Source organism: Bos taurus, chromosome 3 (genome assembly GCF_002263795.3).
Source record: "Bos taurus isolate L1 Dominette 01449 registration number 42190680 breed Hereford chromosome 3, ARS-UCD2.0, whole genome shotgun sequence".
NCBI lineage: Eukaryota > Metazoa > Chordata > Mammalia > Artiodactyla > Bovidae > Bos > Bos taurus.
Window position 1 is genome coordinate 103,416,597 of NC_037330.1, and position 23,101 is coordinate 103,439,697.

General features: G+C 42.1%; 3 protein-coding genes across 10 annotated transcripts in view; 1 reads left to right on the top strand and 2 right to left on the bottom strand.

Moving 5' to 3' along the window:
• ERMAP (erythroblast membrane associated protein (Scianna blood group)) overlaps positions 1-16,313 on the bottom strand; it is a 35,139-nt gene extending 18,826 nt beyond the window's left edge. Inside the window, exon 1 of the mRNA XM_010803775.3 lies at positions 15,891-16,313. Within this exon, the coding sequence (XP_010802077.2) occupies positions 15,891-16,074 (184 nt within the window). The 5' untranslated portion in view covers positions 16,075-16,313. The remainder of the gene's footprint in view (positions 1-15,890) is intronic.
• On the top strand, positions 15,632-22,349 carry SVBP (small vasohibin binding protein). 6 transcript variants are annotated; one of them, XM_005204847.3, is made up of 3 exons: positions 15,632-16,033; positions 16,334-16,483; positions 21,919-22,349. In XM_005204847.3, the coding sequence occupies exons 2-3, from the start codon at positions 16,370-16,372 to the stop codon at positions 22,003-22,005; spliced, it is 201 nt and encodes a 66-aa protein (XP_005204904.1). In that variant the 5' UTR covers positions 15,632-16,033; positions 16,334-16,369; the 3' UTR covers positions 22,006-22,349.
• TMEM269 (transmembrane protein 269) overlaps positions 17,027-23,101 on the bottom strand; it is a 30,768-nt gene continuing 24,693 nt past the window's right edge. The window contains exon 5 of one of the 3 annotated variants that reach the window (XM_059885177.1): positions 17,027-19,167. In XM_059885177.1, coding sequence (XP_059741160.1) covers positions 19,031-19,167 — 137 coding nt within the window. In that variant the 3' untranslated portion in view covers positions 17,027-19,030. The remainder of the gene's footprint in view (positions 19,168-23,101) is intronic. The other 2 variants (XM_059885178.1, XM_024990197.2) reach the window with 2 other exon arrangements.

Consider the following 23,101-nt stretch of genomic DNA (forward strand, 5'->3'; position numbering starts at 1 on the left):
TTATAAGGCTTAGTTCTAGTCTTAGTTTGGCCTCTAACTATGTGACTTTGTAACTTTAAGGAAATCACAAACTCTTAGGCCTTGAGTTTCCCATCTTTAAAATGATGAGACTTTTAATTTGCACTGCCAAATTGCCCTCCAGAGAGGTCATAGCAATTTACCAAAGTGTATGAAATTGTTTTTCCACAATCTTGCCATCACTGGGTTTTAGTTTTTTTATTCTTTGTCATTTTAATGAGTAAGAAAATGGTATCTTATTAAAAATAATGATGTGTCATTTTAACTTGCACTTCTTTGATTATTCCTTTGTCATTTGAACTTTGTCAGTTACCTGTCTTTATACTTTGTCCATTTTTATATTTGGACATTTGTCTCTTAAATGGTTTCTTTAAACAATATAATTCTTCATAGAATAACAATTTTTTTTTCTATTACACATGTTGGAAATATTTTCCCCCACAGGAAATCATTCACCCTTAAGTTTGAAACAGTTTAATTTCAAAAACTTCTAAATCAGAAAAAAATATGCAACCAAAGCTCCCCTGATAAGTCCAAGCAGCTTTAGAAGACCCTGCATATATACAGATGTTCAGTCTAAAAGCACACAGCCAGGACCTGGCTTAGAGTAAGGGCTAAGTGTTAGCTGTCATATTTGACAACGATGACAGTAATAACTAAAGGAGAGTCTTTTGACAAAACCCATTGGGTCCCCTGGTCACTTGCCCCCTTTTTTGTTCCTCATTTCATCCTCTAAAATGTTCTTGCGAATATGGAGAAAGGAGATAGTTTCTCCAATGAACCTGAGGATCCCGAGAAAGTCACAGAACTGAAAAGAATGCAGAGAGGGGAGAGGGAGGAGGACTCACCACCTTTGGCACTGGGGGCCCTTTGTCCCTCACTGGCAGCACTGGAGTCTCTAAGCTGGGAACATCCTCTGCCCGTTCAGGGAGACCAGGCATCAGGCAGGAGCAGCAGGAAGGACTCCGGAGGTGGGCCTGGCAAGTTTTTCTTTTATTCTAAGGCCTGAAGCTCTCAGCCAGAGCTCCCTCTGCCACACAGTCTCTCTTCCAGCTGTTCCTAAGCACCAACAAGCCACGCCCTGCCTGTCTGCCCCTGATAAAGGAACAGAGCAAAGAGAAGGTTCCTAAAAGCAAGGAAGCCTCCCCAGCACCGCCAGGTAAGGAACAGAACCTCTGCCCCTCAGCTCCTTCTCCCATTCAAGCTAATGGCATGCTGATTGCTTTGACACGTTTTGCTCCTATCACACCCATGCTGAAAAGCTTGCTCCTCTTTACTTTCCAAATCAGAGTCAAATTGAAGACTGGTTTCAGACACCCACCAATTAGCCACCTTCTTTAACTCGCTACTTTTATCTCCAACTGCACTCTGACATGTGCTTTCTGACAAACCTGCTGACTGTCCCTCAATATGTGATAAGCCCTTTCCTGCCCATCTTGCTCCCAGAATATCCATAATTTTATGTTCATAATATACATAATGGTGTTCTTACCCACGCATTATATACCGTTACGTATTTTTGAACTTTACAAAGATGGAGCACATTGCACATGAGTTCCTGTGATTTCCTTTTTTTCACTCCACAGTAGTTTCTGAGTCTAGCAGCACCTATGGTTGCTCACACCATGTCCCCTCAGCCCACTCAGTTTCAGGGTAGCTGAGTGAGACTTGCAGGCAAGCTGCCAGCATTCCACCTCACAGCCCATAGCAGTTCTTTTCCTACCGAACTGGGAGTCTTTACAAAGTTGAGAAGGCTGTTCAGCCTGTGCGTAGCTTAAGAGTTCAGGAAAGTTAATGCCCCAGGGGGTCAAAGGGGCTTGGACTGTCAGGGATGGAAGTCAGTGGAAAATGGTCCAGCCCCACATCTCCAGAGGAACAATTCTAAGCTGTATTCTACACGATTCCTCAGGGAGTTCCCAGAAGGAATAAGGACAATCCCCACCATCATCAGTAACTCAGTAATGCACATTTTATTGGTTTGTCTTCCTTTTCTTCTCACTCACCATTTCTGATTCCTGGGATCATCACCTAAATACACTCTTGCACTGAAGAATTTATCTTGCACTCTGATTTTGTGGAGTACAAATTAAGAGAGTGAAATCTATCCCTACTGATTGATAGAGCTTTAATATATTCATCCAACACTGTGGTGTGTGTGTGTGGGGGGTGTGTGTGTGTGGTCAGTCGTGTCTGATTCTTTGCAATCCCATGGACTGTAACCTGCCAGGCTCTTCTGTTCGTGGAATTTTCCAGGCAAGAATACTGGACTAGGTTGCCGTTTCTTTCTCCAGGGGATCTTCCCAACCCAGGGATTGACCCCAAGTCTCTTGTGTCTCCTGCATGGCAGGAGGATTCCTTAGCCACTGAGTCACCTGGGAAGCCCCGCTGTGTGGTAGGTCATTGTATTTAATATGAGTATACCAACAGTCTGCCCATTTCCTCATCGATAACAGTGAGGCTTATTTCTGGGCTTTTGCTTTTACAAACAGTGCTGCTATGAACATTCTTGACCTATGTTACCCAGTTTATATTTGCAACAATTTCTCTGGGACAGCAGTTCTCAATGTGGATCCATGAATTCTGAGAGTCCCTGAGATCCTTTCAAGGGACCCCTGTGTGATCATGTTCACTGAGCCATCATTTGTCTTTTTCAAGGTGTTGACGTTTTCCCTGAACCTGCAAAATCAATGATGGCTAAAACTGACGGCATCTTAGTACAATTGAGGAAGTGGCACCAAACTGCAGTAGAAGTTGCTGATTTTATTGAAGCGCAACCACTGAGCACGTATCTTTTAAATATTCAGTGTGTCAAAATGGAAGTAGACGTAAGCAGTTCTGCTGCGTATCAAGATACAATGACTTTCTCCAGGAAAAGCACAGCAATGATGACTTGTGAGCTGAACTAGCCCTTTACTCATGAACTTCATTCCTACCAAAAAGTATAACCAACAGACAAACTATGATTATCCAGACTTGGGGACTCGGCAGTTGTTTTCTCTAAAAGGAGCAAAGGGCACCTGTCACTTCAAGGAAAACAACTGACAGTGTTTGTTGCCAAAGAGATTTGATATTTTGGTTGGAAATTATAAGTTTGGAAAACTTTTATCTGCTACTGTGAGCCTAATGGTTTCCCACTAAAGGAAGATTTTCCTGATGAGATTGGTAGTGACCTTAATGAATATGAAATGTGTCAACATTTGAAAGATCTGCACAATTCAGTGAACCAGTAAACTCAAATTGACTAATACATGTGTTGACAACCATGCATGAGTAAAAGATCCACCAAAATTCAAGATAATCTAGTGTATTTTACTGTAACAGTATGAAAAGTTCATTGGTATATAATATATTTGAAAGTTGCTAAAAGAGTAGATCAAACCAGATAGCCCTAAAGGAAATGAACCCTGAATATTCACTGGAAGGACTGATGCTGAAGCTGCAGCTCCAATACTTTGGCCACTTGATGCGAAGAGCCAACTCATTGGAAAAGACTCTGATGCTGGGAAAGGTTGAGGGTAGGAGGAGAAGGGGGTGATAGAGAATGAGATGGTTGGATGGTATCACTGACTCAATGAACATGAGTCTGAGCAAATTCAGGGAGATAGTGAAGGTCAGGGAGGCCTGGAATGCTACAGTCCTTGGGGTCTCAAAGAGTCAGACAGGACTTAGTGACTGAACAACAAAAGAGTAGATCTTAAATGCTCTCACCACAAAATAGAAATGGTAATCATGTGATGTGCTGGTGGTGGTAACTGCCTTTATGATGGTAATCAGATTGCAATCTGTAAGTGTGTCAAATCAACCTATTGTACATCTCAAACTTATACACTATTATAAACTTACACAATTATATCTCAATAAATAGGCGAGGAAAGATAGGAAAAGTTCACTGGTATAGTTTTAGATTCTAAGCTGCAATAACTTTTAAGACAAGTGGTAACTTGTCAAGTTTCTTCTAGCATCAAAGAAGAAAAATCCACAATTATCTGAGGTGATTGAAATACTCCTTTTCCAGAGAACCCTCCTATACTGTTGGTGGGAATGTAAATTGATGTAGCCACTATGAAAAACAGCCTGGAGTTTCCTTAAAAAGGTGAAAAATAAAGTTGCCATATGATCCAGCAATCCCACTCCTGGGGACATATCCAGAGAAAACTGTAATTCAAAAAGATATATGCACCTCAGTGTTCAAAGCAGCACTATCTACAATAGCCAAGACATAGAAGCAACCTAAATGTCCATCAACAGATGAATGGATAAAGTAGATGAACACACACAATGGAATACTGCTGCTGCTGCTAAGTCGCTTCAGTCGTGCCCGGCTCTGTGCGACCCCATAGACCGCAGCCCACTAGGCTCCTCTCACCCATTAAAATGAATGACATAATGCTATTTGCAGCAACATGGACGGACCTATAGATTATCATACTAGATGAAGTGAGTCAGAAGGAGAAAGACAAATGCCATTATGATATTACATGTGGAATCTAAAATATGGCACAAATGAACTTATTTACCAAACAGAAACTGGATCACAGACAGAGAGAGCAAAGTTATGGTTAACAAAGGGAAAGGGGGAAGGAAGGAATAAAGAAGGAGTTTGGAATTAGCAGATACAACATACTATACATAAATTAGATAAACGACAAGGACCTACTGTATAGCACAGGGGCCCAGAGTCAATATGCTGTAATAAATCATAGTAGAAAAAGTATTAAAAAATAATAAATAAATATATATATATATATATATATATATATATATATATAACTGAATCATTCTGCTATATACTAGAAACAAATACAACTCTGGAAATCAACTACTTCAATTTAAAAAAAATTTTTTTAAAGAAAAAGAAAAATATCCACATATAAATGAACCTGGGCAATTCAAACCATCGTTGTTCAAGGGTTAACTGTACATGAACTTCCTGATTGAATGCAGTAGCTTGCATGAGGATACAGCTGACTTCTATTAAGCCAGACACATAAAAAAATTTACAGAAACAGAAAACAAGTCCATCTTTCTCACTAACTTTTTTGTTTCAGAAAATAATTGTTTTTCATAAAACATGTTGTACATGTTAACATGTAATGTGTTTATTATTTTTGTTTTCAAATGAAGCAATAATTGTAATTTAAGTATCTTTGTTTTAATTTCTAATATGGTAAGTTTCAAAAACATAACCCACAGAAACTGAAGCTCTTGGGAGTTCTCAGTAATTTTTAACACACACAGACACATACAACTACACCCTTCATGCCATCACTATACCTATCAAAATTGACAATCAGTTCAGTTCAGTCACTCAGTCGTGTCCAACTCTTTGCGACTCCATGAATCGCAGCACACCAGGCCTCCCTGTCCATCACCAACTCCCAGAGTTCACTCAGACTCACGTCCATCGAGTCAGTGATGCCATCCAGCCATCTCATCCTCTGTCGTCCCCTTCTCCTCCTGCCCCCAATCCCTCCCAGCATCAGAGTCTTTTCCAATGAGTCAACTCTTCGCATGAGGTGGCCAAAGTACTGGAGTTTCAGCTTTAGCATCATTCCTTCCAAAGAACACCCAGGACCGATCTCCTTTAGAATGGACTGGTTGGATCTCCTTGCAGTCCAAGGGACTCTCAAGAGTCTTCTCCAACACCACAGCTCAAAAGCATCAATCCCTCAGCGCTCAGCTTTCTTTATAGTCCAACTCTCCCACCCATACATGACTACTGGAAAAGCCATAGCCTTGACTAGACGGACCTTTGTTGGCAAAGTAATGTCTCTGCTTTTGAATATGCTATCTAGGTTGGTCATAACTTTCCTTCCAAGGAGTAAGCGTCTTTTAATTTCCTGGCTGCAGTCACCATCTGCAGTGATTTTGGAGCCCACAAAAATAAAGTCTGACACTGTTTCCACTGTTTCCCCATCTATTTCCCATGAAGTGATGGGACCAGATGCCATGATCTTCATTTTCTGAATGTTGAGCTTTAAGCCAACTTTTTCACTCTCCTCTTTCACTTTCATCAAGAGGCTTTTTAGTTCCTCTTCACTTTCTGCCATAATGGTGGTGTCATCTGCATATCTGAGGTTATTGATATTTCTCCCGGCAATCTTGATTCCAGCTTGTGCTTCTTCCAGCCCAGCATTTCTAATGATGTACTCTGCATATAAGCTGGTTTTGGAAAAGGCAGAGGAACCAGAGATCAAATTGCCAACATCCGCTGGATCATCGAAAAAGCAAGAGAGTTCCAGAAAAACATCTGCTTTATTGACTATGCCAAAGCCTTTGACTGTGTGGATCACAATAAACTGTGGAAAATTCTGAAAGAGATGGGAATCCCAGACCACCTGACCTGCCTCTTGAGAAACCTATATGCAGGTCAGGAAGCAACAGTTAGAACTGGACATGGAACAACAGACTGGTTCCAAATAGGAAAAGGAGTACGTCAAGGCTGTATATTGTCACCCTGCTTATTTAACTTATATGCAGAGTACATCATGAGAAAGGCTGGGCTGGAGGAAGCACAAGCAGTCCCTTAATATTATCTGGTGTCCAGTCTCTGTTCATATGCTTTCAATGATGTCAAACATGTCTTTTTATAATGGCTTGTTCAAACTTGGATCCAAACAAGGAACACACATTGTATTTTGTGATTAAATTTCTTAAGTGTCTTTATTCCATAATGATTCCTCTGCCCTTCTTTCAAAAGCTTTCCTTACACACTTGATTGTTGGTAAATTGTCTTATACAAAGGGACACATTGTGGATTTGGCCAATTATATTCCTGTGGTAACATTTAATGTATTTCTCTATTTCTCAGATTTCCTAAACTGGAAAGCTGCAAGCTTGATTACATTCAGGTTCACTTCTGAGCTGTGTGACCTGGGTGAGAGGTGTAACCTACTGTTTCCCTACTAGTAAACTTCTTGTTCTGGCCTCACCACACAGTATGTGGGATCTTAGTTTCCCAGCCAGGGATGGCACCCACACCCCCAGCAGCGAAGGCTCAGGGCTCTAACCACTGGACTGCCAGGGAATTCTCCTTACCAGTAAAATTTTTTACATTTCTTTGTAATTTTTTCAGGAAAATCAACTTTTAAAAATTTTACCACAGCCTCATATACCAGAATAGTAAATAAACCAATCACTCTTTTTTTAAAGGTTATACTCCATTTATAGTTATTATAAAATATTGGCTATATTCCTTGTGCTGTACAATATATACTGTAGCTTATTTATTTTACAGGACTTGAAGGTGGCACTAATGGTAAAGAACATGCCTGTCAATGCAGGAGATTCAAGAGACGAAAGAGATACGAGTTGGATCCTTGGGCCAGGAAGATGCCCCGGAGAAGGCAATGGCAACCCAGTCCAGTATTCTTGCCTGGAGAATCCCAAGGACTGAGGAGCCTGGTGAACTATCCACAGTAGTTTGTTTCTTATTGGTAAATTGAGGATAAGAATGGTAACGCCTTAATTGGGTGTAAAGATTAGTTAAAACATGTAAAATACTTAGAACTGTGCTTTACACCCAATGAAAGTGTTAGCCGCTCAGCTGTGCTGGACTCTTTTCTACGCCATCAACGGTAGCCCGCAAGGCTCCTCTGTCCGAGGGATTTTCCAGGCAAGAATACTGGAGTGGGTTGCCGTTTCCGTCTCCAGGGGATCTTCCCGACCCAGGGATCGAACCTACTTCTCCCCCATTGCTGGCAGATTCTTTAAGGTCTGAGCTATCAGGGAAGCCTGTTAGTTGCTCAGTCATGTCCAACTCTTTGCGACCACATGGACAGTAGCTCCCCAGATTCCCCTGTCCATGAAATTCTCCAGGCAAGAATATTGAAGTGGGTTGCCATTTCCTTCTCCAGGGGATCTTCCTGACCCAGGGATGGAATCCAGGTCTCCTGCATTGCAGGCACATTCTTCGCTGTCTGAGCCACGAGGGAAGCCCTTACACCCAGTAAATGGCAGCTATTATTATTATCTGAGAAAAGTCTGCAACTTGAAAGTGAAAGTGAAAGAAAGTGAAGTTGCTCAGTCGTGTCCGACTCTGTGACCCTCTGGACTGTAGCCTTCGAGGCTCCTCAGTCCATGGGATTTTCCATGTAAGAATACTGGAGTGGGTTGCCATTTCCTTCGCCAGGGGATCTTCCCGACCCAGGGATCGAACCCGAGTCCTCCCGCATTGTAGGCAGACACTTTACCGTCTGAGCTACCAGGAAAGCGAACGACAATAATAAACAGAGGCAGTCTAAGAAGTGGGAGAAAATGGGAGAAAACAACAACTGATATCCTCAGAAGCATGAAATAAGATCCTGAATCAACAACACAAAAGCAAGAGGCTACCAAAAGAAAGCCAAGGAACCGGGAAGAACACTGGAAATTAAAATTTTATAGCAAAAAATGAGCAAATTCAACAGAAAAACTAGAGGGTAAAGTTCAGAAAAATCTCTTATAGAGTTAGAATAAGCAAAGCCAGGAGATAGAAAGTAAGAGAAAAAATGATGGAAAAAAACAAGGAAATCTAACACAATGAAAATTTCCCAGAATTGAAGACTATATGTTTCCTGATTGAAAGGGGCCACTGAATACCTACTGTAATGCATGAAAAAGACTTACATTATTATTACTTATCATGATAAAGGTTCAAAAGATCAAGAAGGGAAAATACATGTCCTAAAAGCTTCCAGAAACAACAAACAAAAATTACATAGGAAGTAACAGAAATCAGTATAAATCAGACTTCTCAAGAGTCTGCATGCGTGCAAAGGTGCTTCAGTCATGTCTGACTCTTTGCAACCCTATGGACTCTAGCCCACCAGGCCCCTCTGTCCATGGGATTCTCCAGGCAAGAATACTGGAGTGGGTTGCCATGCCTTCCTCCAGGGGATCTTCCTGACACAGGGATCAAACCAGCATCTCTTACATCTTCTGCATTGGCAAGTGCGTTCCTTACTACTGGTGCCACGTGGGAAGCCTTCTCAGAGTCTAGCCACATGAAAAGCTAGACAACAATGGATCAATGCCTTTAAAATTCTGAGAGAAAATGAGTTCCAATCTGTTCCACGCTAAACTGTCAATCAAGTGTGAGAGCAAAATAAAGCCATTTTTAGACAAGCAAGATTTCAAAAATTTACCTCCCGTGAAACTGTCCTGGGGAAATTACTGGGGAATGAACTCCTCCGAAGTGAGAGGATAAACCACAAATAGGAAGATCCAGGAGACAGGGGCTTTGGCAAGAAGAGGAGATGGAAGTCCCCAAATGTGGTTAGGGGAAGTCTCAGAACTACAGTGGGACAGCAAAGCTAAGAGTACAGCTTGGAGTTCGAAGAGGATAAGCCTAAGGAATGTTTTTTTCTCCAAGGGAAAAAAAACAGTTGAAATATATTGGATTTTTGTGTGACCAGATTAAAAGACATTTTACAGTCCTGATGGAGAGTTTATGGAATGATTATCAGTAGATGCATAGATAATTACACAAAGGAAAAAAAACAGACAATTTTTGACTCCAGGGTAAAAAAAAAATGTTGCTTAATAAAGTGAATGAAATATTAGTACAATATACACTGTAAAAATATTCTACAGTTATATTCATGTAAACACTGACTCAAGCAACCAGGGAATTGAAAGACTAGCCAAGACTCCGTTGACAGTCCAGAGACAGAGAGGGAGAGAGAAATTATAAATTCTTGGATGAAGAACAGAGAGGGGACTTTCACTCCCTCCTGGCTCCAGCCTTCACCTTCCTGATGAAGAATCCCAAACCAGTACCTCCACACCTATGACTCTCTGGAGCCCTGTGCCTATTGCCATCTGTAAGTTTAAACGAGCTCTCTCTCTATATATATTTCTCTCTCTCCCCCACCCTCTCTCTCTCTCACACACACACACACACACAACACACACACCCCTCTGATTTATCCTCTTCCTCATCCCTTCCCAAGCCAACTCATCATACCTTCACTTTTTATCAGTGGTCCACTGTTTCTCCAACCTTCCAGTTTAGCTTTTCCACTACTTAATACTCTATATATCTAATCTGTTTCCATTGGCTTTATAAAGCCTTCCAAAGGTCCCTGCCCTGTCTCCAGCTATAATCTAATCCAGAGTTTATACGAATTTTATAAACTGTACAATGTGATAAAAGTGTAAAAAAATATAAATCTTGCTGAAGTTTAAATATTCACTGAAAAAAATTTGGAAAATACAGAAAAGCACAGAGAAGATAAAATAATCTCCACTCAAAGTAATTTGAATATGCAACTTGATGTGTTTCTATCCAGCCTCTTTTTCATGAAATGAAATGATAAAACAAATATTGTGACTATGTTGTATACTTAATATACTAAATTTATATTTAATATACTTGTCATATTTAATATACTAAAAACATTTTAAAAATATTCTTCTATGTCACTATAATGGGTGCATAGAATCCCATTTTAGTTATCCTGTGATTTACTTAATCAATCTCTATTCGTAAATATTTTGGTTGTTTTGGTTTTTTACTCTTAGGAATAGCACCCACTCTGATTATTTAGTTAGGATAACTTAAAAGTGCAGTTGTTGAGTCAAAGGTTGTGCTTATTTTTTTGTTGTGATTTAAAAAACCCACATAACATAAAACTTACCATCTTAAATCTTTTAAAAAAATTTTAAATTGAAGTATGGTTGATATAGAATATTACATGTTACAAGTGAAAAATATGGTGATTCACAATGCGTAAAGGTCATATTCCATTTATAATTTCTACAACATACTAGCTATATTCCCTGTGTTGTACAATATATCCATGTAGCTTATTTATAATTTGTACCTCTTAATCCCTTACCTCTTCTTGCCCCCTCCCCATCTTCCCACTGATTACCACTAGTTTGTTTTCAATACTTTGAGTCTGATCCTTTTTAGTTATGGTCACTATACTTTTATTTTTTAGATTCCACATATAAGTGATATCATACAGTATTTGTCTTTCTCTGTCTGACTTATCTTACTTTTAGCATAATACCTCCAAGTCCATCCATGTTGTTGCAAATGGCAAAATTTCATTCTTTTTTTTTTTTTGGATTGAGTAGTATTCCACTGTATATACATACCACACCTTCCATATCCATTCTACATCCGTTCATCTGTTGATGAACACTTAGGTTGTGTCCAAATCCAAATTGGCAATTGTAGACAATGACACTATGAACATTGGGGTGTATGTATCTTTTTAATTAGTGTTTTCATTTTCTTTGAATATGTATATCCAGGAGTGGAATTGCTGGGTCAGGTGGTAGTTTTATTTTTAGTTTTTTGAGAAATTTCCATATGTTTTCCACAGTGGTTGCACCAAGTTACATTTCCACAAACAGTGTACAAGAGTTCCTTTTGGTCTACATCCTCAGTAACATTTGTGTCTTTTTGATGATAGGCATTCTGACAGATGTGAGATGCTATCTCATTGCCGTTTTAATTTGCACTTGATGAAAATGAAAGAGGAGAGTGAAAAAGCTGGCTTAAAACTCAACATTCAGAAAACGAAGATCATGGCATCTGGTCCCATCACTTCATGGCAAATAGGTGGGGAAACAATAGAAACAGTTATAGACTTTATTTTGGGGGGCTCCAAAATCACTACAGATGGTGACTGCAGCCATAACATTAAAAGACCCTTACTCCTTGGAAGAAAAGCTATGACCCACCTAGACAGCAAATTAAAAAGCAGAGACATTACTTTGCCAACAAAGGTCCATCTAGTCAAAACTATGGTTTTTCCAGTAGTCATGTATAGATGGGAGAGTTGGACTATAAAGAAAGCTGAGCGCCGAAGGATTGATGCTTTTGAACTGTGGTGTTGAAGACTCTTGAGAGTCCCTTGGACTGCAAGGAGATCCAACCAGTCCATCCTAAAGGAAATCAGTCCTCAATATTCATTGGAAGGACTGATGCTGAAGCTGAAGCTCCAATACTTTGGCCACCTGATGCAAAGAACTGACTCATTTGAAAAGACCCTGATGCTGGGAAAGATTGAAGGCAGGAGGAGAAGGGGACGACAGACGATGAGATGGTTGGATGACATCACTAATTCAACGGATATGAGTTTGAACAAACTCTGGGAGTTGGTGATGGACAGGGAAGCCTGGAGTGCTACAGTCTGTGGAGTCTCAAAGAGTTGGAAATGACTGAGCAACTGAATTGAACTGAACTGATGATTAATGATGTTGAGCATCTTTTCATGTGCTTGTTGGTCATCTGTGTATGTTCTTTGGAAAAATGTCTATTCAGGTATTCTGCCCATTTTTCAACTGGATTGTTTGGGTTTTTTTTTTATACTGAGTACATGAAATGTTTATGTATTTTGTATATTAACCCTTTATTGAACAATGTCATTTGCAAATATTTTCTCCTATGTCTTTTCATTTTGTTGATGGTTTCCTTTGCTATGCAAAATATTTTCATAATTTTCCACTTGTGTGTTACTTTTATTTCCTTTGCTTTAGGAGACAGATCAAAAAAACTGTTATGATTTATGTCAAACTTGTTATGCTCATGTTTTCTTCTAGGAGTTTTAAGGATTTTGGTCTTATATTTAAGCATTTAATCCATTTTGAGTTTATTTTTGTGTATAGTGTTAGAGAGCATTATAATTTCATTGTTTTACATGTAGCTGTCCAGTATTCCCAACATAAATTGTTGAAAACACTGTCCTTTCTCCATTGTATATTCTTACCTCCTTTGCTGTAGATTAATTGACCATAAGTGCATGGGCTTATTTCTAGGCTCTGTATACTGTTCCATTGATACATGTGTCTATTTTTATGCCTATACCATACTATTTTGATTACTGCATCTTTGTAGTGTAGTCTAAAGTCAGAGAGCATGATTCCTCCAGGTCTGTTCTCCTTTCTCAATATTGTTTTCACTATTCAGGCTCTTTTTTGTATCCATGCAAATTTTAAAATTACTTGTTCTAGTTCTGTAAAAAATGCTTGTGGTATTGTGATAGGGATTGCACTAAATCTAGATTGCCTTTGACAGTATGGTCATTTTAATAACAGTAATTCTTCCAGTCCATGAACATGGTTCATCTTTCCATTTGTTTGTGTCTTCAATTTCTTTCATCAGTGTTCTATAATTTTCCAAGGACAGGTCTTTACCCCCTTAGGTGGGTTTATCATCTTAACTATTTTTTAAGTGTGCAGTGCTGTGGTATTAACTATTTACACACTGTTGTAGAGAAGGCAGTGGCACCCCACTCCAGTACTCTTGCCTGGAAAATCCCATGGACAGAGGAGCCTGGTGGGCTGCAGTCCATGGGGTCGCTAGGAATCAGACACGACTGAGCGACTTCACTTTCACTTTTCACTTTCTTGCATCGGAGAAGGAAATGGCAACCCACTCCAGTGTTCTTGCCTGGAGAATCCCAGGGATGGGGGAGCCTGGTGGGCTGCCGTCTATGGGGTCGCACAGAGTCGGATGCGACTGAAGTGACTTAGCAGCAGTGCAGCTGATCCCTAGGACTTTTTCATCTTGCAAAGCTGAAATTCTATACCCATTGAACAGTTTCCCTTTCCCCCACCCCAGTCTGTGGCAATCACCATTCTACTTTTTTAAGAATTTGACTACTTTAGATATCTCACAAAAACAGAATCAAGCATTATTTGTCCTTTTGAGGGGTTATGTTCATTATCAAAGCTTTTGCTGTGCAGTGATAAACTGGCTTCTCAAAAGGTTGTGATAATTTACATTTTGACAGAAAAACATCTATTTCTGCTTTATTGACTATACCAAAGCCTTTGACTGTGTGGATCACAATAAACTGTGGAAAATTCTGAAAGACATGGGAATACCAGACCACCTGACCTGCCTCTTGAGAAACCTGTATGCAGTCAGGAAGCAACAGTTAGAACTGGACATGGAACAACAGACTGGTTCCAAATAGGAAAAGGAGTACGTCAAGGCTGTATATTGTCACCCTGCTTATTTAACTTATATGTAGAGTACATCATGAGAAACGTTGGGCTGGAAGAAACACAAGCTGGAATCAAGATTGTCAGGAGAAATATCAATAACCTCAGATATGCAGATGACACACCCTTATGGCAGAAAGTGAAGAGGAACTCAAAAGCCTCTTGTTGAAAGTGAAAGAGGAGAGTGAAAAGGTTGGCTTAAAGCTTAACATTCAGAAAACGAAGTCATGGCATCCGGTCCCATCACTTCATGGGAAATAGATGGGGAAACAGTGGAAACAGTGTCAGACTTTATTTTTGGGGGCTCCAAAATCACTGCAGATGGTGACTGCAGCCATGAAATTAAAAGACACTTACTCCTTGGAAGAAAAGTTATGACCAACCTAGGTAGCATATTGAAGAGCAGAGACATTACTTTGCCAACAAAGGTCCGTTTAGTCAAGGCTATGGTTTTTCCAGTGGTCGTGTATGGATGTGAGAGTTGGACTGTGAAGAAGGCTGAGCGCCGAAGAATTGATGCTTTTGAGCTGTGATGTTGGAGAAGACTCTTGAGAGTCCCTTGGACTGCAAGGAGATCCAAGCAGTCCATTCTAAAGGAGATCAGCCCCGGGTGTTCTTTGGAAGGAATGATGCTAAAGCTGAAACTCCAGTACTTTGGCCACCTCATGCGAAGAGTTGACTCATTGGAAAAGACTCTGATGCTGGGAGGGATTGGGGGCAGGAGGAGAAGGGGACGACAGAGGATGAGATGGCTGGATGGCATCACTGACTCGATGGACGTGAGTCTGAGTGAACTCTGGGAGCTGGTGATGGACAGAGAGGCCTGGGGTGCTGCGATTCATGGAGTCGCAAAGAGTCGGACACGACTGAGCGACTGAATTTAACTGAACTGAACTGAAAGTGTGTGAGTGTCCATCAGGCTATACATCACTGCTGCTTAGAATCCCCTTTTTGTTTCGATTCGTGCCTAGTCCTTGAAGGAACAACAGGGGTGGACATGCCTGGGATTTCCCGGGCAAGAATACTGTAGTGGATTGCCATTTCCTTCTCCAGGGATCTCCCTGACCCAGAGATGGAACCTGCAACTCCCGCATTGCAGGCCGATTCTTTACTGCTGAGCCACCATCGAAACCCCAAATTATTGTATATAGTTATAAAAATGTAATTTTTTAAAAAGTAACTAAAATTATCGATTTTCAGTGAACTTGAGCGTTTCTCTTCGTTTATATCGGCTGCTTACACTTCTGTCAGGATTTCCTTTCTTAAAAGCATTCTAGTAAACGGGGTCTCATTTGATCTTCCTAACAAGTTTCCGAATCCAGAAGACAGCAATCACCATCCCTCAGCGAGTTACAATTCTAGCCCCGTTTCAGATCTCTCCCTTCAAAGCCTAGTAGCTGTCCCAGGAAAAATCCCCCAGGAAAAGTTTCAGCTACAGGTACCCACCCACCCGACCCGGCCCCAGCCCCAGCCCCAGCCCCAGCCCCAGCCCCAGCCCCAGCCCCAGCCCCAGCCCCAGCCCCAGCCCCAGCCCCAGCCCCAGCCCAGCCCAGCCCCAGCCCCAGCCCCAGCTCCTGAGCTTTCTGCGCCCGCGCAAGCTGGCCTGTGGGCGGGGCCTAGGCCCGCCGACCCGCCCTTCGTTTCCTTGCCCCGCCCCCAGGCCCCGCCCAATCCGAGGAGCGGCAGGCTCAGAAGCTAGGCCAGGAGGTAGGGGAAGGTGAGGGTCCACGCGTGGGGCCTTGTCCGCGCCGCGGCGGGGCCGGAGTCCTGAGGCCGGGGAGGAAAGGCGCTGAGTCCCGAGCGCCGCCCGCCTCCCGCCGCCATTTTGTACCCGAAGAGGGCGGTGGCGGCGGGAGAGGAGCTCCCCTGGGGCCGGGCTTGGGCCCCGGGCGGGGCGGTGGCGGAGGGCGGGCCCGGCAGGCTGTTACCGTCTGGGAGGACAGAGGTGGGGTCCCGAGGTTGGCGGCCGCGTGATGCTCGGGCTCCCCGCCGCCCCGCTTCGAGACTTCGGCTGGCCGGTCCCTCTGGGCCGCGGTGTCCTGCAGTGCCACGCTGGATGCAGCCCGCGAGTGTAGGAAACCGTTCGCTGTGCTCTTCGCGTTTCGTGCTCATACCGCAGCTGGTGGGAGGGGCCAGGGAATGGACCGTTGTCTTGTGCAGATGGGGAAAACTAAGGCTCGGAGTGGGGGTGAGATTCGCCTAGAGACACTCAGTGAGGTGGTGGCAGTAGGGGTCTTATTCCTCCAATGCAGCGCCCTTTCCTCTGGGCCCCTCTGCCTCAGGAAGGAGCTGAGGTAGGGCCTAAGTTTCTGGGAGTTCGTTCATTCGTTCGTTCTTTGTTTTTAGATCAGCCTTCCTCTGTACCATCCAGGTTAGAGCTTACTAAGAAGTATACGGAAATCAAGTCATGGATCCACCTGCACGTAAAGAAAAGCCCAAAGTTAAAGAGCCTGTCAGCAGAATCGAGAAGGCCAAGCAGAAATCAGCCCAGCAGGAGCTGAAGCAGAGACAGAGAGCAGAGGTGAGAGTGAGGAGGGCCCTTGTACCTGTAGTTTGCTGGAGGTGATGCTGGAATAGGGAGAGCGGAGAATGGTATAGGAGAGCTCCGCCTGCCTCCAGCCAAAAACAGGGTTCTCCTAGGTGTTCAGAGGAGAGCACTGAGGACCAGAAGGTGAGGTGGCAGACCAGAGTCACATGCCAAGTGTCAGGAACCCCACCCCAACCCCGACCAGTCCCAGGTGGTCTCCTGGTGACCCCGATGCAGAGCTTTTGTGGTGGGGTCCTGAGGGAAGGAAGAGAGGAGTAGGAGAAGGGCCCTGTGAGGGAGGGTCCTGTAAGGGAGTCCAAGAACGCGTGTCACACACCCTAGCACGGATGGCCTGGATTTGGCCTGGAGAGTAGCTGCTCCTAAATCAGAAGTGGAGGCCTGAGCTCTACACTCAGCACTGTGTTCCTCTGTTCAGTCTGCCCTTAAAAGTCCATTTGACTGTTTACATGAATGTTTTACTTTAGTATTTAATATTAGGAAAAAGCTCACTCTGGTCTTTCCCCACTATTTCTTTTGTTTCTTTTTTTTTGAAATTTCAAAATACAGAAAAACAGAATATTATAACAAACACCTGGGTACTCAGCACCCGAGATTGGCAGTGTTTAACATTTTGTCATATTTGCATGTAGTCTTTTTTAAGATAAACAAAAATTACCTGTAAATTTGGAATCCCCTCTCTCCATTTCCTGTCTTATGCCATTTTTCCCCTCTTTATGGACAACCATGATTTTTTTTAATACTTTTACACTCAACTATATTAGTAGATATTCTTGAACAATATAAAAGTTTTTGTTTTAAAATCTTACATTAAACTAACTGCATATATTTTATTTTGCATTACGTTTTTTAGAATTATTCATGTTAATATAAGAATCTAGTTTATTCCTCATCACTGTTTACAGTAGTCTACTTTGTGAGGCCACTTAGTATATTTACTCTGTCATCCAGTGATGAATGTTTAAATGATTTATAAGGGTTTTTTTTTGCTGTTACAAACAGTGGTGTAGTGAAAACCCTTTAGATGTTTCCTTTGACTCCTGTACTGGAATTCCTATAGGGCGAATATAACTAGAATAGAATTACTTTTCTACTTTTCAAATTTATTCAGTTATTCAGTTCAGTTCAGTTCAGTCGCTCAGTCGTGTCTGACTCTTTTCGACCCCATGAATTGCAGCACGCAAGGCCTCCCTGTCCATCACCAACTCCCGGAGTTCACTCAGACTCACGTCCATTGAGTCAGTGATGCCATCCAGCCATCTCATCTTCTGTTGTCCCCTGCTCCTCCTGCCCCCAATCCCTCCCAGCATCAGAGTCTTTTCCAATGAGTCAACTCTTCGCATGAGGTGGCCAAAGTACTGGAGTTTCAGCTTTAGCATCATTCCTTCCAAAGAACACCCAGGGCTGATCTCCTTCAGAATGGACTGCTTGGATCTCCCTGCAGTCCAAGGTACTCTCACGAGTCTTCTCCAACACCACAGTTCAAAAGCATCAATTCTTCGGCACTCAGCTTTCTTCACAGTCCAACTCTCACATCCATGACCACAGGAAAAACCAAAGCCTTGACTAGACGGACCTTTGTTGGCAAAGTAATGTCTCTGCTTTTGAATATGCTATCTAGGTTGGTCATAACTTTCCTTCCAAGGAGTAAGCGTCTTTTAATTTCATGGCTGCAGTCACCATCTGCAGTGATGTTGCCAAATTGTTTTCAAAGAGATTATACAAATTTGTACCCATATTAGCAGAATAAGAGGGTTCTCATCCCTCACTTCTTTTTCAGTGCTTAATAGTGTCAGACCTTAAATTTTTGTTAATCTGATCCAGTCACTAACGATATTGAACTGCGACTACATGCTAGGCACTGTTGTGGGCATGGAGGAGTCCCTGCCTTTGTGGAGCTTGCATTCAGTGAGGAAGGCTATCATAATGAGTAAACTTAATAGTGTGTTTGAAGTTAATCTATAAACTGAAATCTGCCTTTGGATTAAGTCAGACTATCTGAGAGCTGTGGACCTGGCTTCCAACAGATTGTTCCCACTTTACTTCACCTCTGCATCCCCCCTGGACGCAGGCCCCCAGATGATTTTACTGCATTGCACTTTGGTGAAAGTTGGAGAACCGCTATAAGAAACAGCGCTAGGAAACTGTGCTTTGTGCACACTGCAGTGGTAGATGTTACTGAGGACATTGTTCATGCACTCATTGACACCCTGTTGGTGAGCTTTCACGGGTTACACTTACTTGTCTGACCTCAAATCCCAGCTCCTCCATAAGTTCCAGTTCTTCCCAGGTCAACTTGGGCAAGATACTTAACCTCTCTGAACCTCGGTTCTTCATTTCCTCCTTGGTAAAATGAGGATTGATGATATCAGTCACATGAGTTTGTTGTAGGCAGAAATGGTGTATCTGAAGCACGTAGTGCCTGCCCCAGAGAAGGCACTCGAAAATGGCAATGCTGTTTACCACGAGTCTGTGCTTTTATTGTGCTCAGTCTAAGTCGAATTGTGCTGACTTGCTAAGCTGTCATATTGGACTTGCACTGTTGTAGCAGCTGGCACTTGTTGAGCCCCTCAGATGTGCCAGGCACATGCCTGACCACATGTAATCTTCATACTGCTGTGTATTACTGTTGCTCCCACTTTGACCTTTGTAAATCCATCCTGGAATAAAGATGGGAGATATAACATACGTGACCTTGTGAGGTAGGAGGCATTATCATCATTTAAAGTGAGGTATGGTGACCAGAATCCCTAGGTGGTGATGGACTGAGGGGCAGGGCTGCCATCTAAACAGGTCTCTTGACATTCTTCCCTGCTTCCAGCTTTGCCCCACAGCTGCTAGTTCATCTGTGTGGCCTGGAATGCAACCTCCTAAGATAAGAATGTAACAGGAGCCCATGTAGGGAGGCAGAAACACAGTTTCCATTCAGTTTTGCATAGATGCCACATTCTAGGAAGTGAGATGAGAGGGGAGAATGGACACAGAGGCCCATTTGGCAGTTGAAGCAACATTTAGAACTTTTGATGACCCTTTCTTTCTTGAAAGTCTTTCATTCCTTGGCTTGGACCCTTGACCCATTTTAAGTCTTCTTTCTCTGCTTAGTATAAATATACACTTAATACATAATAATATATATAATACATATAGATAATATATAAATTATATATATAAAATGTATTTGTACTCTTGAAGAAGATGAATAAAACAAACACCCTACCACCCAACTACAGAAATAGAACATGACCATACATTGGCAGGCCTCTCTGGCCATGTCTCCAACCTTCCCACGAGCAGTACCCGTACCCTCAGTCCTTAATTTTATGCTAATCACCCCCTTGCTGTTCTGTATTTACTGTTTCTATGTGTACTCCTAAATAATACTGTATAACATAACAGCGTATCATCTAGTTTTGCGTGTTTCTAAACTTTATGTATGCTACCATATTCCATGACTGGCCCTGTTCATTGAGCATGTTTTTTTAACCATTCAAATTTATTTGTGTTTGTTAAACATACATAAATCGTGACCATTTTAACCATACATTTTGAGAATCATTGCAGTTGTTTGAAAGTGTTTTTATCACTGTGTGGAGTTCTATTTTCCTTGAAGGTTACAGAATCTTACCACAATTTTTAAAAATTGGGGGAAAAAAGATTGTAGGATTATTCAAGCTTTCTGTTTAGTCAGTTTTGATCGTTTTACTCTTCCTCGGAATTTGTATCATTTAAGTTTTCAAACTTATTGACACAAAGTTTGTAAATTTTAATTTCTACTCTGGCTTCCCTGGGGGTGAAAAGTGTTCCTGCAATGCAGGAGACCCAGCTTTGATCCCTGAGTCGGGAGGATCCCCTGGAGAAGGCAATAGCTACTCACTCCAGTATTCTTGTCTGAAGAGTTCCACGGTCAAAGGAACCTGGCAGGCTACAGTTCATGGGGTTGCAAAGAACTGGATACGACTGAGCAACTAACACACATGTATCAGTAATTATGACTTCTTTTTAATTCTGATAATATTCGTGCAGCCTCCCTTTTATGTCGACAAGTCTCAGAGGTTTGCAGTTTTCTTTAGAATTTTCAAAGAACCATCTTACAGTTTCAGTGATCCTCTCTGTTGTACATTTGGTTGCCTTTTCATTAATTTCTGCTCTTATTTTATATTTTTTATTTGTCTCACTTCTCAGGGTTTTTTCCCTTCTCTTCTTTTTGATTATTCAAATTTTATCCCCTACACACAAACATGACCCTTTTCCTCTATACAAATTTGGAAGTTTTATGTTGTTTCTGGTTCTTTGGTGGACTGATGAATTACTGCAGGGTGAAGCAACAAGGTAGATAGCCTGCCTTTCACCTTGGAATGGCTCTTGCAGTTTTCTTCTCCCTGCACTGCCTGCCCTGGGTCACGTTCCTACTCCCTCCTACCTGGACTGTCATAACAGATGTCTCCTAAGTGCCTGTGATCTCTCCTCCCTGACTGCATCCTTCACATGGTCTTCAGTTTTCTTTCTCAAAGCACAGATATAATCAGGTTTCTTCCCTGCACACTTATCTCTTCAGAGTTGGTCAGATAAAGTCCAGATTACTTGGTATGGCATTTAAGAGCCTAACATACCTTTCTTTCTTTCTCTAGCTCCCCAACCTTTCGTATTTAGCATCCTTGAAGTTTCTAGAACTAATGCTGTGCTTTTACATTTAATCATAAAATCCATTATTCTGTCACTTGGGTTCTTTCTCCAGTCTCTACCTGTTTAAATCCTATGTGTGTTAGTCTCTTAGTCGTGTCTTGACTCTTTGCAACCCCATGGGCTGTAGCCCGCCAGGCTCCTTTGTTCGTGGGGATTCTCCAGGCAATAATACTGGAGTGGGTTGCCTTTTCCTTCTCCAAGGGATCTTTCTGACCCAGGGATCGAACCCAGGTCTCCTGCATGGCAGGCAGATTCTTTACCATCTGAGCTATAGGGAAATCCCACCAACCCTTTTTTTTTTTTTGGCTTTGCGGGCTCTTCGTTGAGGTATGCAGGCTTTTCTCTAGTGCTGTGTGACTTCTCTCGTTGTGGAGCATGGGCTCTGGAGTGAACAGGCTCAGTAGTTGTGGTGTATGGGCTTAGTTGCCCCGCATGTGGGATCTTAACTTCCCAACCAGGGATTGAACTGCATCCTCTGCATTGGAAGGTGGATTCTTAACCACTGGACCACCAGGGAAATCCCCTACCAGTCCTTTCAAGGCCAGGTCAAGCCTCACTGCTTCTTTCCTGATTCCCTGGTGGAGCTAATGTTTGCCTCTCCAGTTGCTTTATCACTGCCCCTGCATTACTGATGCAGTTCTGGCATTTTCAGATGACACAGCCTGTGGTGTCTGAAGACATGTTGAGCAGCTGCCTCCATTGTTAACATATCTTTTTTTCCCACTCAGATCTATGCCCTCAACAGAGTCATGACAGAACTGGAGCAGCAGCAGTTTGATGAATTCTGTAAACAGATGCAGCCTCCCGGAGAGTGAACCACCCCTGCGTTCACACTAGATGGGACCCTGGAAGCTTTGTTTATGAGCGTGTTACCAGTTTTAAGCTGAGATGGCCCATTTGGAGCCTTACACAGCTAGACAAGAAGAGATTTGTGTTATTCCTGAAACTGGATAAATCAGAACTTCCTGTATGTAACTTGCTTCACTAGTTCCTCCAATCTGAATTGGCCCATTACTTGCTGAAGAGACTTCTTCTATTCTTCCAAGACAATACATTCTTTTGTTTTTTAACTTATTCTATCGTTTGAAAAAAAAATCAGTGTTTCTTCTGAAACTGTAAACCTTCTCCAAAAATACAAATAAAATACTAATAAAATGTTTGTTTGCTCATACTTTAGGGGTGCCTAGTCATAAGAAAGTGTAGTCAAAATGAATGTAATAGGTAGGAAAAGTTGACATGAGCAGAGCAGGAAAAGTTGACATGAGTTGACATGAGGTAGGAAAAGTTGACATGAGCAGAAGTTTTTCCTTCAGGAAGGGAGCAGAGGTGAGAGGACAGAAAGAACATGACTATTTCCAGATTCATTCTTCCTGAGGCTAGGGCTCTGCAGACCCTGTAGATCCTAAGTCTTTAGCTATACAGGTGTAAATATATGACTTTTACTCCCAGATGAGCCACTACTCAGAGCCTTGAAGCTAAGATTCCTGTCACCCTATGAATGTGGAGAGCTAGCAGGAGGCTTGTACCAACAAGGGGAGGAGGGGAGCGAAGTGCTTTTGGTTTTTCATTCTGTATTTTATTGGGCATAGAAGCAGAATATGCATGGAAATGAGGCTGATTACTCAGAGCGTACAACAGTCAACATTGCCTCCTCTACTCTCTGCGCTAGAAATACCTGTATTTTCCCTAGTGGTTCTGGGAACATCTCTAGCAATTCCCACCTCCTCTTTGTCTCCCCACTGCTCTGAAGTCACTGAGAATTCTGTTCCCATTCCTATGCTTATTTTGGCAATAAACCGTGATGTTAAGGAACTTGCTGTCCCTCTGGAGAATGTGTTCTGAGAGCCTAAGTCTTAGTTAAGGATAAACTTTACACAGATTATCCCCATAAGTAGTAATTAGGTTCTATAG

What these genes read in the sequence shown, in the direction of transcription:
- SVBP (XM_005204847.3), top strand. Translation starts at nt 16,370, where the DNA reads ATGGATCCACCTGCACGTAAAGAAAAGCCCAAAGTTAAAGAGCCTGTC. An exon ending in AGCAGAGACAGAGAGCAGAG is followed by an intron (nt 16,484 to 21,918) that starts GTGAGAGTGAGG and finishes TTTCCCACTCAG; the next exon opens with ATCTATGCCCTCAACAGAGT.